Source organism: Phodopus roborovskii, unplaced genomic scaffold (assembly GCF_943737965.1).
Source record: "Phodopus roborovskii unplaced genomic scaffold, PHOROB, whole genome shotgun sequence".
Lineage (NCBI taxonomy): Eukaryota > Metazoa > Chordata > Mammalia > Rodentia > Cricetidae > Phodopus > Phodopus roborovskii.
The window spans coordinates 15,055,535-15,072,477 of record NW_026125281.1 but is presented as its reverse complement, the minus strand read 5'-3'; the positions used below and the strand labels follow the sequence as shown (position 1 = coordinate 15,072,477).

General features: G+C 46.5%; 1 protein-coding gene across 3 annotated transcripts in view; it reads left to right on the top strand.

Annotated features, from left to right (window-relative positions):
• Fam110b (family with sequence similarity 110 member B) overlaps positions 1-16,304 on the top strand; it is a 121,315-nt gene extending 105,011 nt beyond the window's left edge. For all 3 annotated transcript variants that reach the window (XM_051197437.1, XM_051197428.1, XM_051197419.1), the window contains one exon: positions 14,503-16,304. In XM_051197437.1, the coding sequence (XP_051053394.1) occupies positions 14,818-15,918 (1,101 nt within the window). In that variant the 5' untranslated portion in view covers positions 14,503-14,817 and the 3' untranslated portion in view covers positions 15,919-16,304. The remainder of the gene's footprint in view (positions 1-14,502) is intronic.
• Positions 16,305-16,943: the final 639 nt, after the last annotated feature.

Sequence of the window (16,943 nt, the reverse complement as noted above, 5' to 3'; positions counted from 1 at the left end):
TGCTCCGTGCAACCCCCGGCCTCTCATGGAGTAGCCTTGGGAAGATGGGCTTCTTAGAATGCTCTGATTTTATCTGTTGGGTCACGACTCTGTTATTTATTGTTTCCTTTGCCCAGAACATATTTTAATTGCCTTAGCAAGACATCGGAGTGTTCATTTTTCACAGGAGACCAAGAGATGCTGGGATTAGCAAGACACTAGAGTGTTTATAGAGGACGATGCTGTGACATTTTGAGAGCCCCTTGGAAAGTCTCATCAAACAAAGAGATCGCATTTTCTTTGCCTCATGTTGGAGCCTTTGGGCTTGTTTTTACATTTTATGAATGGCTCTGCTCACCGAGTATTCAGGGCACTTCCCTGCCTCCCGTTTCCTTCCCTGCTTTCTCCTGAGGCATGGGCAGTAGTGCTCCACGGGGCTTTCTACTTGCTTTGGCCAGACCAGGAGGACGGTGAAAAGACTACTGGCCACCCTCTGTCCTCTCTTCCTTGCTTGCAGCCTATGTCACCACCAAGGCTCCCATGGTAGCAGCACAGGGTGCAGGCTTGAAGGGAGCCAGACCTGAGGTGTGCAGAAAGCATAGCAGTGCACAGCTTCAAAGCTTCCAGCATGCTGCCCAGACTTCTGGGCCTCTGCTCCCTCATCCAAGTGGACACAGGAAGCGAGCATGCTGACCAGGACTGAACAGGGAGAGCCTGAGTCCTACCTGGCATGGCACTGGTAGGTGAGAGGCTGCTGCTATCGGGTTTTCCATCCTGAGGCCATGGTGAACAGACTCAAAAGCTGGAGAGGCAAAGAGGCACTCAGTAAACATCAACTCTGACCTCTTGCCCTGAGCAAAGATCCCCTCTCAATACACAAAAGTCAGTCTACAAACTACAGGAGGAGGGTAGCTATTCCAAAGCAAACATCAGCCCCCTCCCCCCCCCCCCATTTCCAGGAGTCTTTTGTTCTTGAAGCGTTAAAGTTAGGAGACAGAGGCTGGTGGTATCTTGTCATTGTGACTTGCCTTCTGTTTGCAGGTCTAGTGCAAGCTCTTCCCGGAGAGATCTGTATTTATTTTTTAAAGTATTTATCAGATTGCTGTTAGTTTAGTCTCTAGGGCTCTAGGTGATCAGAATCCCCAGGGAGCCTCAAGTGAGCTTGCTCTGCTGGTTCTGCCCCCTCCCCCCCCCAATTGTTATTTATTTCTTCTCTCTGCAGGGGAGTGGGGAAAGAATACTGAATTGAAGCCATCTGAAATGACACAGAAGACAGACATGATGTAGACTTTTACTCATTTGTCTTGAGGGCATTGAACACACCAGAAAACAATCTGTCCCAAAGGTTCCAGGCTCGGCTCCTACCAGCACTGGGTGCTGTGCTGGGTGCTATGAGTCAGGTGACTGATGGAGATAAGAGTTGGGACCACTGTTTCATAATAGGTACAAAAGATCGCCTGGACCAGAGGACAGCAGCTAGAAAGGATTCCCAGAGGTTTGGAGGCTTGTCAGCTTAAGAAGGTGAGCTATTAGAGAGAGAAGCAGAATGGGGAGGGAGGCAGGTGGGACCATAGAGAGGAGAGAGCCTAGGGCCATAGACCTCATCCAGCACCCTACACAGAGCCTCTCCCAGTCCCTCCAAGGCCATGCTTCTATCTACACATCAAGCTGATTGGCCTAGAAGCCACCATTCTGGTACCTGCTGCCTGCATCCCAAGGCTCTCAGAAGTGAAAGGGCCTGGGCAAGCTGAAATGAACTTGATAGTCATTCCTGCACACCTAGCTACTTGAACCCCAAAATAGCACTGTGAATGGAAATCCTGGTGGATGTTTTCTCTGCACCATTCTAAGCCAGAGGTTAATTTTATATAAGATATGTTCGGTGCTAAAAGATGAAAACAGTATTCTCTGAGAACTAGGTGTCTGCCTTGAGTCTTATTTTGAAGATATTTTTATCCCATCATTGAGGCAGAATCCTTAGAAATGGAAAAAAAAAATTCAACTGTTTCCAGAGGACAGTCAAGGCAAAGAGAGGGTTGGGTGGTCCAAAGCCCTTCAGGAGATGGGGAATAAGTCTAGTGTTCATTGACAAACAAGCAAAGTAGGCAGTACTGTTTTAGCTGAACCCAGCGGCTCTGCCATACAGCCTTCCTCCCATTTGGGCTGTCTTAAGCACAGCCCAATGCTAATGTTTACTGAGTTTGGAATGGTTTCTGTTTACTTGTGTACTATGATCCTTGACCAGATGGACATATCTCAAGTATCATTCCAAATTGATAAATAACCCTATCTTCCAAATTTTCTATCCCATGTCCTCACTGGGCCCTTTAACTATAAAAGGGTCCACTTGATAATTACCCAATATTTATCATTTTTGATCATCTCAGAGCATTTTAGTGAGTACCTACTCTAGAGTAAGTTGAAGGATTTAGTAGGCAGCTTTGGGGAGCGTATTAACAGTATGACATTGTCAGGCAGAATAGGGTATCCCTGTTCTGACGTGAGTCAAGTTCCTGACAACAAAATACAGACCATTTCTGTAGCGGCTTCAGACTAAATTCCAAGTTAGTAACACCTGCTTCAGAAACACAGGCCCTCTTAGCCAGTGCTATAACTTTCTGATCTTTGCCTGTTTGATGATGCAAAAGAGGTATACATGCAGAAATCCTTGAACACAGAACAGAGTTTTGATCTCCCAAGGACTAGCGAAGTGCCATGCCGTCCTTTCCTACGGTTCTGGATAACAAGAAACAAGCCAGAGCTCCCAGTCAGTCTCAAGGTCACAGCTGGCTTTCTGTGGTGCTGTGCAACTAAGAAAGGCTCAGTGTAGCATGTGGATGAGTACGTTTCCCCGTGAGATACCTTCAGGGTTTTGATGGGCTTATTGGGATATAATCCTATTGTGAGCTGAGGAGTATTGTATTAAAGGATGAAGGATAAAGCGCCTGGGAGCCATCAGTACATTTATAGGAGTCCACATGTGTTTGAGAAGAAGAGCTCATTATTAACAGGTAATCTTTAGAGATCATTCCACAGAAAATGTCTGGTGTAGTCATGAAGGACTGGGTCCCCCCTAAAGAAAATGCTGCCTTATTTTGTGACCTTCAAGTTTAAATGTTTCACGTATCCATATAACATAGATTTTAATGTTTACTTCAGAGCAGATGTTCTCTTTTGCCCAAAGCCTATGCACTAGAAATAGAACTATTTTGAAGCAGTATTCTGTTTATCTGTTGCTGCAATAATCTTTCTTATGTTATGAGCCTTGGGGAACAAATCTATACAGTGAAAGGAAAAAGCAATCATATGCAAAATGTAGATACATAAGATCAATGTTGGGGGGAGAACTGGACAAAATCTGCCAGATCCAAGCATCTCTGAACTGCTCTGGGCTCTGTGTGCCAGGAAGCAACACTTTTCCTGAAAGGGGACCCACCTGCCTCTTCAGAAGCCCAGAACAAAGCCTTGGCGCCAGCGTTCTTCTCCAGTTTCTGGAGCATTCGCCAGGTTACTGCTGCTGGCATCTTTCCTGGCCCAGGTAATGAGGACAGCCAGCTCACTCTCAGGCCCACAGTAACTAAGGGACTGGTCTGACACAGAGGGCAGAGGCCCTGGACTTTTTTCATGCATGGACTCACACACAGTGTTAGAGGCCAAGGCAGAGCTACAGAGAGCTCACTCACGTGAGAGAACAAAGCTGGTCTGCAGTGGCATCATTTTGTGTGTATTTCGTTTAGGATGGCTGTGCAAGTGGATGCTCATTCGGAATTCTGATAACCATACTTTCTGGGGTTTTTTTTGTTTGTTTGTTTGTTTTTTGTTTTTTTTTGTTGTTGTTGTTGTTGTTGTTTTTTTGACACCAGCTACACAGCTTCTGTAATCCTAGAAAAAGGGCAGAGATGCAGAATAGAGTTTGGTGGCCTCAGAGCCACCTATTCCTTACTGAAACTAAGGAAGAATGTTGAACCAGAAATGTGACTTTTGTTTGTGATTCTGTTTCATTTGTTTTTCTGTGTAAAGAGAAGCATGTTGCTATTTAATGATGATTCACTCCGTGGGAAAATGAAGATGTGTGTAGGGTCTCTAAAGCACCTTACATGGCAGAAACATAAAAATCCATCAAGCGGTGAGATCCGGCCTGTGCTGTTCCCACCTGCCGGCATTATAATATAATAATGGCTCTATTTTTTGCTTTGGCCCATTTTGCTCACATAACTGTTTGCTTTGAAATTCGAAAACACGTATTTTCTTTGGACCTCAAATAAAAAATGGGGGCATGCACGTAATCCCTTAGGCAGAAACTGCAGGCAATCCACTTTGAAAGAAGCAGTGCTAACTCTGTCCTGGAAGAACAACGGAATGGAATTGTTTTAAGAAAGAAGAAAGGGCTGGAGAAATGGCTCAGAGGTTAAGCACACAGGCTGCTCCTCTGGGGGGGGGGGGGGTCCTGAGTTCAATTCCCAGCAACCACATGGTGCCTCACAACCATCTATAATGAGATCCGATGCCCTCTTCTGGTGTGCAGACAGGCAGGCAAGCAGGATGAAGAAAGAGAAACGAAGGAAGGAAGGAAGGAAGGAAGGAAGGAAGGAAGGAAGGAAGGAAGGAAGGAAAGAAGGAAGAGAAATATTATTAGGTGGTCATAAAGTTTGAAACAGAATAAAGGTGATGATAAATACTAAGTTGTGGGCTCGCTGGTACAACCTTACACTAGCTGAATGCATGGGGTACCCAGTCATGCAGAGCACTTGAACTGTTCCTGAATTCCATCTTCAGCCTGTGAGCAGGGCCAGTCATGCTTATCATTGTTGCCTTAAGAAATTCGGGGACTGGTACTTGCCCACATTTCCACAGTAGGAATAGCCAGGCCAGGCCATCTAGTGAACGCAGCTGGATTCCAGACCTCACAGTGCTGTCTGCGAGTCTGTGAGGACCAGAGCAGAGACTGCAACCATAGGCAGTTCTCAGAAGTTTGGTCTAATATGTGGGAAAACCTGGTGTTTTCTGACTTTTCTGACTTGAACCCTACAGCGGTGAAATGAAAGATGTGGTTTTTTGTTTTGTTTTGTTTGTTTGCTTGCTTGCTTGTTTTAATCCATGCTCCTCTGAATTCTCCTTTCTCCACTGAATAGTATCTCAGACAGGACACATGGCCTTTGCAGTCCTTAATTAATTGAGTCCTCAGCTAGTTTCGGGCAGAGGGGTCTTACCGTCTTACCTTCCTGTCGCAGTGAAAGCTCTACCCTCATGCCCAGGTAGTTCACTGCTGCTTCCCCTCCCCCCTCCCAGCTCTACCCTGAATGGCCTTGAACCTTTGGAGGAAAGGAGACATGATCAGAATTCTCCCCCTCCCAACTGTGAGTTCCTCTCCCTTCATCATTGGGGTCACTTGTAACCTTGTGACACACACTTGTAACTTGTGACACACACAAAAGGGAAGGCAAGTCTAAGGGAAAGTGGCATGGTTTCTCTGGGCTCCTGCTGCTGGGATCTGGCATCCCTGGTCATGGCACATGTCACAGGGGTTCGAGCTTTGGGCTTCCTGGATGGAGGCAGCTGAATCTGCAGTGACTTATGGGTACTCAGTGTTTCCTCATTCCAAGCTTCTGGCAGTCTCTCTGCAGGCCTCTGATGGCCAGGCTGCACCTCTCCCCTAGTGTAAGTTACCCTGGTGCTTCTGGAAGGCAGTGTCCTCTTGCAGTGTGTTGGTTTTAGAGTCTACCACTTTGACCTCCCACATTCTAAGGTTGCAAGCTAATTCCCAGGCTTCTGAGCCCCAAAGGAACTGCCAGGCTCCTTGTGTGGCCTCATTGCTGCAAACCCAGCTCTGGGCAGAGAACATCAGACTTCCCTTCCTGGTCTCCTGAGGCACTCTTCCCCAGCCCTGCCCCCAACCCAGGAATCCTGCCTTCCTCCTGCCTGATGTCATGGGAGAACTTTGTGGGTAGCAAACCCCCTCCAGACAATCTCAGTTTAGAACAGCACACAGAAGCAATGGCAGTAAGTTAGTACAGTAGAAATCCCTTATTTCAGCCATTTGGTACCAGAAGCCTCTAAGATTTCTTCTGTTTTGGGTATAGGGCAATATTTGCCTGTATGTGAAGAGATAGCTTGGGGATAAGATCTACTCGAAACTAGAGATTTGTTTATGTTTTGTGAATACTTTATATACCTACAGCCTGAAGGGAATTTTATGCTAATCACATATCGGGTGTAGGATTTCCCACTTGTACCATCATGTCATGTGTAAGAAACTTTAGGTATTGGGGCATTTCAGGTTTTTAGACTAACGACACTCTCCCTGTATCCAAATAATACCCCACATCCAAATAATTTCCCCACACTGAGCAGAACCACAGGTTTTGTGGCACATCTTTGTGTCTGTCGACTTACCATATATGATACATCAGAGTAGATATTCCATTCCTTTATCCATATTTATAAAATATTGACAGGTGAGTATTGGCTTCCCTAGCATCTATACCCTAGCCTCAACATTTGCTTTCTGTCTTCTGGTTGTATAAAATGTATGTGTCAGAAAACAGCCAGATGTGAGGTGTGGCATAAAAATGAAATGTGAGAAAGTGTTTTGTCCATGTTATGAAAAAAATAAAACATATAACTAAAGCAAACAAATAGAAATCTAAGGTCAGGGGATTTTGGGTGTGTGCTGAGTATGTATCTATCCATGTGGCTATATGCACACATGTGTGTGAGTATGTATGTGCGTGTTTGTGGAGGGCTGGTCAGCTTGACTGGGCTAGCTAACCAAGAAGCTCTAGAGACTCTTCTGACCCACTCCAATGCTTAGGTTGTAGATAGCACCTAAGTGCTACAGATCAAAGAACCTTATGTCCTTCTATGTATGTGGCAGCCAGTTCACTGACTGAGCTTTCTCCCCAGAGAGGTACTTTGTTTGGAAGATTAACTACAGCCAATAATAATAGTAATGATGATGATAGTAATAAACTAAAAATGGCTGCCATCAAAGGTTTCAATGTTATTAGTAAGCGTTTGTAATTTCAAAGAATATACAAAGTGATGGTGGTATTGAAAGAAGGTGGTTTTAATTTATGTGGAGCTTGAAGCTGATTGCTGATGGCAACACCAGGAAAGAAAGCTTTTGGAACTATAGATGACAGGGATTTCACTGTAGTAAGAAAGGAGCAAACACATCCTTCACTGGTGGAAAAAGTGCAGGTCATGAAGGTTCCTTTGACTTAACTTCTGCACCTGGTTTGAAAAGTTTCCCTTCTGCCCACTTTATAGTGAACAAATTCGGTCGTTTTTGATAGATACATACCTTTGGTTCCTGTTTGCTTCTCCATTTGCTGCTCTTTGCCTTTTGCATCCTTTTTTTCTGTGCTCCCATCTCGAGGCAGCCTTGAACCTACTGTGGAGCTAGGCACAAAGAAGCCTGATCTTCTTTAGTCCCAAGTCCTCCACCCTCCAAGTGCTGGAATTTCAAGCATGTATCACCACACCCGTCTTATATTTGCATTCCTTAAAAGTTACTGCCACAAGATAAAAGTACATTTAGACTAGGAAGGGAAAGAAAAAAGGAAGATGTGAAAAACATGGCTGATTGCATGCAATGAAATGAATAAATAAGTGCTTTTCACAAGTGATGTCACTGCCTCCTTAAACCCCCACATAGGAAGCTAGATTTCTGAGTACGCTTTCACTGCCGTTGTGATAACCACATCATTGTTAACTGTGATATGTGTGCAAAGATAACTTGGTTATAAGCCTGTTAGGGGTGGAGAGCAAATGTGTGAACAAGCATAGGCTGTCAGGATGGTGTGAAACAAGCCTGCTATACAGAGCAAGTAGCTAGATAGGGTTAAAGTGTACTGTGGGTGTTTCTTAGAAACCAGCCCGGAATCCACAGCCTGTTCATCTGCATTGAGGTTCCTTCTAGTGTGCATCACAAACACCTTTGAACACTGTCAGCTTCTCATTCTCGATCTAACTGCAACAGAACATGCCAGTGTGCTCTTATAAATCCTATTAAAAAAAAAAAAAAACCCAGATATCTATCCATCCATCCGTCTATCCACCCATCCATCCACTGGTCTGTCTGTCATCCATCCACCCATCTAGCCATTCCCTTCCTCCCTCCCCTTCCCTTTTCTCCCCTCTTTAGGCTTCTATGGGGGAGCTATTCTGGGATGCCCCTCACATAGCAAAATGTACAGGTGTTCAAGTCACTGACATAAGATGGAAGAATTGCTTGCATAAAATTTATACTCACCCTCCTGTCAGGCATGTCTAGCTTGACTTTGTGGCACAATGTTATTGTCTACAAGGTACGCAAATATCGCAAACAACTTAATATGTTTTAAGTTTATGCTTTTGTATTGAGCTATATAGATAGCTACCGTTGGGTACATGCACCTTGCTGGCCACAGATTGGGCAGAGGTAAATCATCCCTCACTTGTGCAGAATACCTCTGTTATGTTTGGAATTTCACATGCCCCACGCAGGGTTGGGTTTTAAACATGTGTTCTTCAGCTAGTAATACTACTTGGGGAAGCTGTGGGACCTTGAAGAGGGTGGGAGGCCTGGCTAACAGAAGTAAAACACTAGGGACAGGCCTTGGAAAGTTGTTTCCATCCCCTGGTTCTAGCATCTTTTCTGCTTTTTGGCTGTTGCCACGTGAACACCTCTGCCATATGCTTGTACCATCCCAAATTGAGCTGTTCTGCATTGCTACCCCTCAGTGAATCAGAAATTGTGAGGCAAAATGCACCTTTTCTCTCTTCATTTGTTTCTGTCAAGTATTTTGTCACAGTCACAGGAACGCATACAGACAAATAGAAGGTAAACTATGTATATGTAGCTACGCTCTGTCCGGGGTGGGGAGGTGGGGAGGTGGTGGTGGGGAGGACCAGAAAGCTGGTCCGAACATTTTGTTCACATCCTTGGTAGAATCACCTGCATGAGACAGCAGACACAGGACAACTTGTGACAGAGGCTGAATTACTTCAGCACAATTGCTTCAGCAGGGTGCTAACCATGGACAACATTCCAAGTGTAGTCTGGGGAGCTTTGTGAAAGTTGAAATGGATGTTTCCCTCAGCAGGCAGATGGATCTCGGGGTTTAAAATCAACAGATATGGAGATTTTCCATTTTCCAGATGGGAAGGCTGAAACCCAGAAAGCTAAAGGTCACTCAGCTCTTACTAAGCATTCAAGCCAGTGCCACTCTGGAAACTCTCCAAGCCCCACAGTTCTGTGTCTTCTGCAGTTGTACCGGATAAGTTCTCAACCTGTCCACATAGTGGCCAAACAAACAAACCTGACTGTTTTTACAGCTTCACGTCTTTTCAGTGACCTCTCATTCTATAAAGCCTAATGCCCTCCCATTTCTCCTACCAGCAGTCCCTTCCCCCGTCCCCTGTCACCCTGTTACCCTCATAGGTCATCAGTCTTTCAAGCTTCGTGAATGGGCCTGATGACGTTTCCACCGCATCATATAACTAGTCTCCATAGGATGGGTCTGATTCTTCCTACTTGGTGGCTTTTCTGCATGATGTCTTCCACATAACTGCTCAGTCAACAGACAAGAGTCATTTGGTTGAACACAGCGCACACTTCAGTGAGTACTCACGCTTTGAGTGCATTCCTTCCTTTGGAAAAGAATTCAGAAGGTCATACTGTCACACAAAATTGATGTGGCTGGCTGTGTTTTCAAATGACGACATTCCAGGATGTAGATATGGGCAGTGCTCCCCTAGTAATGTTGGAATTTTCTACTCAGTCAAAATTTAAACAAAAAAGTTTAGGGAAAAGAAACTTTGCCAGAATCAACATGTGAAGTAAAGGCAGAGATACCAGCCCAGAGGTCATGCACTGGACAGTGTGTGATTGGCGGATGCAGTCACACCTGCACTGGACAAGTCTGAGAGTATCAGGTCTACAATCAACAATTCAGAGGCCCGGCAGCTGCTTTTGCCATGTGCTCTCTTGATTGAACCGGACATTTCCATCTCACTAGTGCAATATGTTTGCTTCCACACATAGACAAGTCAAGACTGAGCTGCTAGGCAGGTTCTGAGTGGAATAGCCAGGCCTACTCTCTAAAGCCCCTCCCCCCAGCCCCTGCCATAGGGCCCAGGAGGAGTGACCCACTTTCACACTTGGAACCCTCTGTGGGTGTGTTCAGTTCCCACGGGCTGTGCTTTAACTCTGGTGGCTTTCTTTCCTACTCACAATTTAGAGGGTATTTCTCTTTTATTTACCAGAAGTACCAAATAAAGGAGAAGAAACCACTGAGCTGAGCGGGCTTGGCTTACAGTGCTTCACGGGACAGAATGCTATGCAAAATTCTGGATTTGCTCCTAAGCAACAGAGAGCCATGTTCCCCTGAACTGGGGCTCCTTGTTAGGACCAGGCACTTTCACCTCAGCAGCTTGGCCTCCCGGGAACAGAGGCATGTCTTGCCTGGCTTACAGGCGTATTGACTTTAGTGTGTCTTCAGATGAACCGTGTGCATGGAGGTTATTTTCTGGCCCTAACCCCCCTGGTTGTAAACGTTCCCAGATACTTCACATCGGCTGAGGGTCCAGGGCTTTACCTAACTAGCCCTGCCAGCTGCTGGCAAAGTGAAATTAGAAGGATTCAGAGTGCTTGCTTTGAAAACCCAGGGTGGCTTTGCCCATTTGCTGTGATGGAGGCGTGTGAGTTCTGGAACACGCATGGGACTGGATGTGGGCCTCCTCAGCTCCCTCCTTGCTACTCTGCGACAATAGCATCTCCTGACTCACACCCGGCATCCTCCTGCACTATCGCGAGACTGGTACAGAGCCAGCAACCAGGAATCTCATTCCTTCTCATCATCAGTCTCCTCCAGCACAGAGGCAACAGAGGCCTCCCACCCAGACTAGATTCCATCATACTCCACCCACAGTAGCTTTGGAGCTCACGCCTGTCGTGATGTAGCCAGCCTTTGTGCTGTGTAACTCGACCATGTTTCTTTATCCTGGTCTCTTTACCCTTCAGGTGGCTCAAAGCATATCCCCTGGGATAGAATGCAGACAACATGTTCTTACGTAGAAGTGTCTCCCTTTGTCGGGTTTGGGATCTGCACCCTCAGCCATATGCCAGAGTCTGAAGGACACAGCGGTTGGGGCTGTAGCCAGTGATAAAGGATGTGCTTCTGCGTGCACAAGCCTGGGATTCTATCCCCACCACCACAGGGGGGAAACAAAGCAAGACTACATAGTTACTTTTATTTATGGAACATTATGAGACTGAGATCAAATTTTCCTTTCACCAAAAAAAAAAAAAACATGAAGTTTACCACTCCCAGCCCAGTAGTTACCTTCACTGCTGTGATTAATCCCCAGCACACTAGAGACCACATGCCAGATGGCAGGGTCTTGCACACCACCATGTTCCCCGATGGATTCTGTGGTTACTCTGCCCGTGACACTGAGATGCAGACCCAGGGTATCTGCTGCGTCATCTCCAAGTGACTGGTCTACACTGTAAAGTTCAGCCTCTCTCTCCAGAGCTGTACAGCTGTGCCCCTGACAGCAACTCCCCTCGTAAAGTCTGGGAGCAGATGCTAATGATTTAGTGAGAGCAACCACCACATTACTTCCAGCTGTTGGCTAGCACAGGTAGCAGCCATCAAGTGTGCCTATTATTATCCTAGAATACCAAAAGCTTTTGTTGGTTTCCCCCTTGCCTGGAGTCTTCCCACAAGACCTTTGGATTGTTTTGGTTTCCTCCCATTACTATTTAAAAACTGTTACAGAAATTGGGAATGGCCAAGGAGAAAGGGACAAAGTGGAAATGGAAAGAAAAGGGAATACGAAGCAGTTACAAAGTTTGAACGTAATCCTTTCCTGCTGACTTTATAAATGTCTAGCAGTGTCTAGGACGGGTGTCAGTCTCAGGAGTGAGTGAAGAAAGCAATAATAAAAGCAGCAGGGAGATTTTTTTTCCTAGGGAAAGCTCCTAGAAGATGCATTGGTATTCCCTAGTCTTGTGAATTCAGAGCATGTTTATTTGGCATTTCAGAGGAGACGGAAGTCTGCTTTCACAGCTAGTCCAGTATGCAGAAAGGCTAGGCCATGATGTTAACATTGTGTACCTTTATTCATAACAGAGTGAAACTGGAAGAGATGATAGCAAAGAAAAGCATAGTCCAGCAAGAGGGTTAATGTTACCTGATCACCCCTTCTCTTACTCGGAGAAAAAATTTCCTAAGTACAGAAAAGGCAGGAGCCAATAGTCTGCCATCCTGTGGTTTTAGAGCAGAAATGGGTTGTAGGAATTGTATCCAGCTAACTCAGTCCCCTGAAAGGCATCTCTGGGTGCCTTGGCAGCATCACTTTGATCCTTAGGCATAGCTCTGAGGCCCTCTTCATTCTTCCCCAGCTTTCTGGCATTTGTCACCTACACAGTGGCATTTAAGTGTTAAATGTAACCAATGGTGGTGGCACTAAAGGGAAGAATCCTTTCTTGTTCACCACACATGGATATAGGTGGCAAACGGAAGGCCTGATATTTGATCATAGGTTTACATTATGTGAGAACCTTTGGATTAAAAAGTCGGAGACAAGGTGAACTAGCTTTTTGATGCTTAGACTGGATGATGTGCTGAGAGTCATTAAAATGTATGATGGAACTAAAGGAGTGTGTCCTAAGGGCACACTGAGGGAAGTCCAGCATGCCTCTAGTCATATCCTTCCTCCTGGCTGTGAGCGCCCCCTTCTGGAATGAGGATTACCACCTACAGTCAAGCAGGGTAGATAGAGAACTTTATTATGGCCCACCCTTCTCAGAGTTAGATTTTTGAGATTTTGTGACTCCTTCCGGGGAAGTGGGTTGTGGGTTCTATCATTGGTTGGGGGCAGAAGTGGGTGTCTGGCTTCTTTAGATAAGCAGTAAACGATAGAGAGAAGGGAGTTACAGAGAAAAGTATTTGTAAGGCCTGCAGTGACAGCCTATTGAGGCAGTCTGGGGCCATCCATCCCTCTCTCTCATGTCCTATATTGGTCACTGTGAGGTTGCCTCCCAGCCCTGTCTTGCAGTTGCTCCAGGGTCCACTCAATGGAGGAATGAGATACTGTCTTTTCTCCAAGACAGTCCGTGGGTCTTCTGCCTAGTGAGATGGACCCTGAGTAGGAGATTGGCCAACATAGAGACTCAAGGAGTTCCTTCAAGCGATTTCATTCAAATTACATTCAAAGAAGGAATCTCATTTAATTTTCATGGGAGGAGGTTGGTTATTGTGTTTTATTTTATTTTATTTTTCTCCAAATTGAGGTATCAGAATAGAACTGCACAATTAAAGAAAATCATTATGTAGTCGTCGCCTTGGGGTTTCTCAAATATTGCATAGGAACGCATTTTTATTAGAACAAATCCCTCTGCAGATTACCAAAATTGGCTCCAATAAAGTAGGATGGATTTTATTTAGAGATGAAGTGTTTGGGAAGATTATCAAGAGAAATACCAGTTATTTCCTTCCTGTCATCATGTTCTCACATGAGAGAAAAAAAAATTCAGTAACATCACCCTGTATATTGTGCACATTTGTAACTCAATATGTCAGTTAGATGTATTGCACTCTTAATAATCCTAATTATAGTGAGAATGCTGATGAGGTCATTCTCTGGCTGTTTTGGAATGCTGATGGTTGGTAAAGTAGGCTCTCCTACTAGCAAAAGGAAACAAGATGTTTCACACTTGTCAAGTATGAGACATTATGGAGCATTTCATTATTAACTTTTCACTCCTATGGTTCCCATCCAAGTATTTCTATAATAGTTATTTTTTTAACTCAAAAAAGAAATGCATTTTAATGAGGTAAACTTCACGTGCATTATTAGTTTCCAGAACAGTGCTTAGAACTACTGCCTGCCGAAAACAAACTGAATCAGTTTGTAGCATTTGCTTGTTTGTTTCTTGCCATTCCCGTTTCACACTACCTTTCGAGTTTTTGAATCATTAATAATTGCTTCCAGTCTTACTGACAGATTGGTCATAAGCAGTCACAAGTTTTACTTCACTGCAAAAGGGACTCAGCAGCGCAAATTGCCCAAGTCGCCGCTAAAGCAGATGGAGGTCCTGGGAAGCCCCTAGCACTTAGTAACGAGCTACACAGAACGGAACAGGGTTTGGCTGAACCCTCTCCGTTCTCCATTCACGAGTATTTCCTGGGTCTCGCTCTAAGTGATGCCAGCCAGGCGTGTTCAGAAGGCGGTTCTCACCAATGGGGAGGCAGCTGGAAGAGTTCCTTGGGAAGCCTCAGTCCCTTTCTTTCTGGCGAACGCTCACATTTGACTGCTGCCTGAGAGGGCGCAGGCCCCAGGAGAGGTCCCGGTTGCCCTCCTTGCGCGGTTAACCGGGAATTGCCAGCTGCAGGCTTCGCTGACCTGGGGGGGGGGGGGCTGTCGGCGTGCGGGGGTGCCTCGGAGGTGGGAGCACTGCGGGATTTCTTCTGTTGCTAGAGCCGTGATGTCACCCGCCCCTCCTAACCCGCGGTTGGTTGTTTTGTGTTTCAGCTCTGCCTGCAGTTGAGCACAAAGACCTGAAGGAGACTCCCACCGCCTTGAGAGAGAAGAAAGGAGGCAGCCAAGCCCATTAAAAGGAACTTGTGGCTTGTGGCCCTTTTGTGCAGGGGCAGCCTGGAAGGGGAGAAAAGTGTGCTGAAGCCACAGCGGCGGCTAATGAGCTGTGAGATGAGGAGCAGCTGCGGCTGACACTGCTTCCAGGATCCTTCGTCTGCCCTTTGTGCTTCGTGTACATGTGTCTGTTCAGGCCGGCCAGAGGCGCCCAGAAGAGCATCCACCACGGCTGCCGGGGAAAGACCGCCCACCATGCCCACGGAGACGCTACAGACAGGTAGCATGGTGAAGCCGGTCAGCCCCGCGGGCACCTTCACATCGGCGGTACCCCTCCGCATCCTGAACAAAGGACCCGACTACTTCCGCAGGCAGGCTGAGCCCAACCCCAAGAGACTCAGTGCAGTGGAGAGGCTAGAGGCTGACAAGGCCAAGTATGTCAAGAGCCAGGAGGTGATCAATGCCAAGCAGGAGCCGGTAAAGCCGGCCGTGCTGGCCAAGCCCCCGGTGTGCCCAGGAGCCAAGCGCACACTGGGCAGCCCCACTCTCAAGGTGTTTGGCAACCATGCCAAGACTGAGAGCGGTGTGCAGCGTGAGACCCTCAAACTCGAGATCCTCAAGAACATCATCAACAGCTCCGAGGGCTCCAGCTCTGGCTCTGGCCACAAGCACAGCTCCCGAAACTGGCCTCCTCACAGGGACACCACTGACCTGCACCGACACTCCTTTGCCGAGTCTCTGAAGGTGTACCCTACGCCAGGGCGAGGCAGCCCCCAGGAGAGTAGCTCCCATGTGAGCAGGAGACTGCTGGAGCAGTCTGCGGAGTCCTTCCTGCACGTCTCACACAGCTCCTCGGACATCCGCAAAGTGACCAGTGTGAAGCCCCTTAAAGCCATCCCCTGCAGCAGTTCGGCCCCTCCCCTGCCTCCCAAGCCCAAGGTGACTGCCATGAAGTCCCCCGAGGCTGACCAAGTGGAACCGGCCTGTGGGGTCAGCCGGAGACCTTCCCTCCAGAGATCCAAGTCAGACTTGAGTGACAGGTATTTCCGAGTAGATGCAGACGTGGAGAGGTTCTTCAACTACTGCGGACTCGACCCGGAAGAGCTGGAAAACCTTGGCATGGAGAACTTTGCAAGGGCCAATTCTGACATCATATCCCTCAACTTCCGCAGCGCAAGCATGATCAGCTCAGACTGTGAACAGTCTCAGGACAGTAACAGTGACCTTAGAAACGATGACAGTGCCAATGACCGGGTGCCATATGGCATTTCTGCCATCGAAAGAAATGCTAGAATCATCAAGTGGCTATATAGCATCAAACAGGCTAGAGAATCACAGAAGGTGTCCCACGTGTAAGAGGCGCGGTGCTGGAAAGGCGGGAGGGGCGGGTCTGTCTGTGCATACACAGTTGTGAAGGTTGTGAGGTCTCCTTGAAGTGTTGTGACCTTCTCCACTCTTTGTGTTGCTTGTTGTGCACTGTTCTCAAGTTGCATGCCTGTCAACATGGCACCTGGCCTGGCTTCCTTCTCACAGCTCTGCAGAGTCTTGCTGAACACTTCATCTGCCAAAAGTTTCCAGCCAGAATCTGACTGACTAGGGCTTTGCTCTGAATCAAAACTGTTTACAGGAGAAAGAAAAAGAGAAAAAAAAAAAAAAGTTTTCAATTTCTTCAATATTTATGTGGTTCTTGTGTTTTTATACCCTGCGCTGTTGTGTCTTAATTAAAAGTTTTATCAACTGGCTTTTAAGTTGAACACAGAATCTTTTTGAAATAAAAAGCCACTTTGCCTACACGGGAGATCATAACACTGGGGAAATGTGTGGGACTCGCTACCAGAAAATGACTGACAGGACAGGGCCAGGCTAGAGTTTTTCATGTGGAATCAAGTGGCGGGCCTTGCCCTTGTGTTCATTCACACGGTGCCATCCACTTGCCACAGTGCTGCCCTGTGTCCAATTCAGTGTATATGTTGGTGGTATTTTTGTAGTACTGACCCCAGGAAAGACAATCAGATAAAACCCATGATGAGCAAATGTAGGAGGTTGATATTGGGAGGAGGGTGGGGAAGCAGTCAATGCTGTTCAAACTAGGATAATCCAGAAAAAAATATCTAGTATTAATCTGACAGGCAGAACCACCTAAAGCTGATTAAAGCTGATACTGGACTTAATGAAGTTACTTTGTGGGATCTTATTTGTTTTTGTTGTGCTTTGGGCCAAGAACTTTTAGCACACCACATGTTGTTTCTCTCCCTTGCTCCCTTTGTAGTTGTCCTATTTAGGGCGGGTTGCTTGTGCCTCTGCAGGTTTGCACTGAAGACATGAAGGGAAGTAAGATCACCATCCATCAGTACAGTCTCCCATCCGGCAGTGGTCTGTGT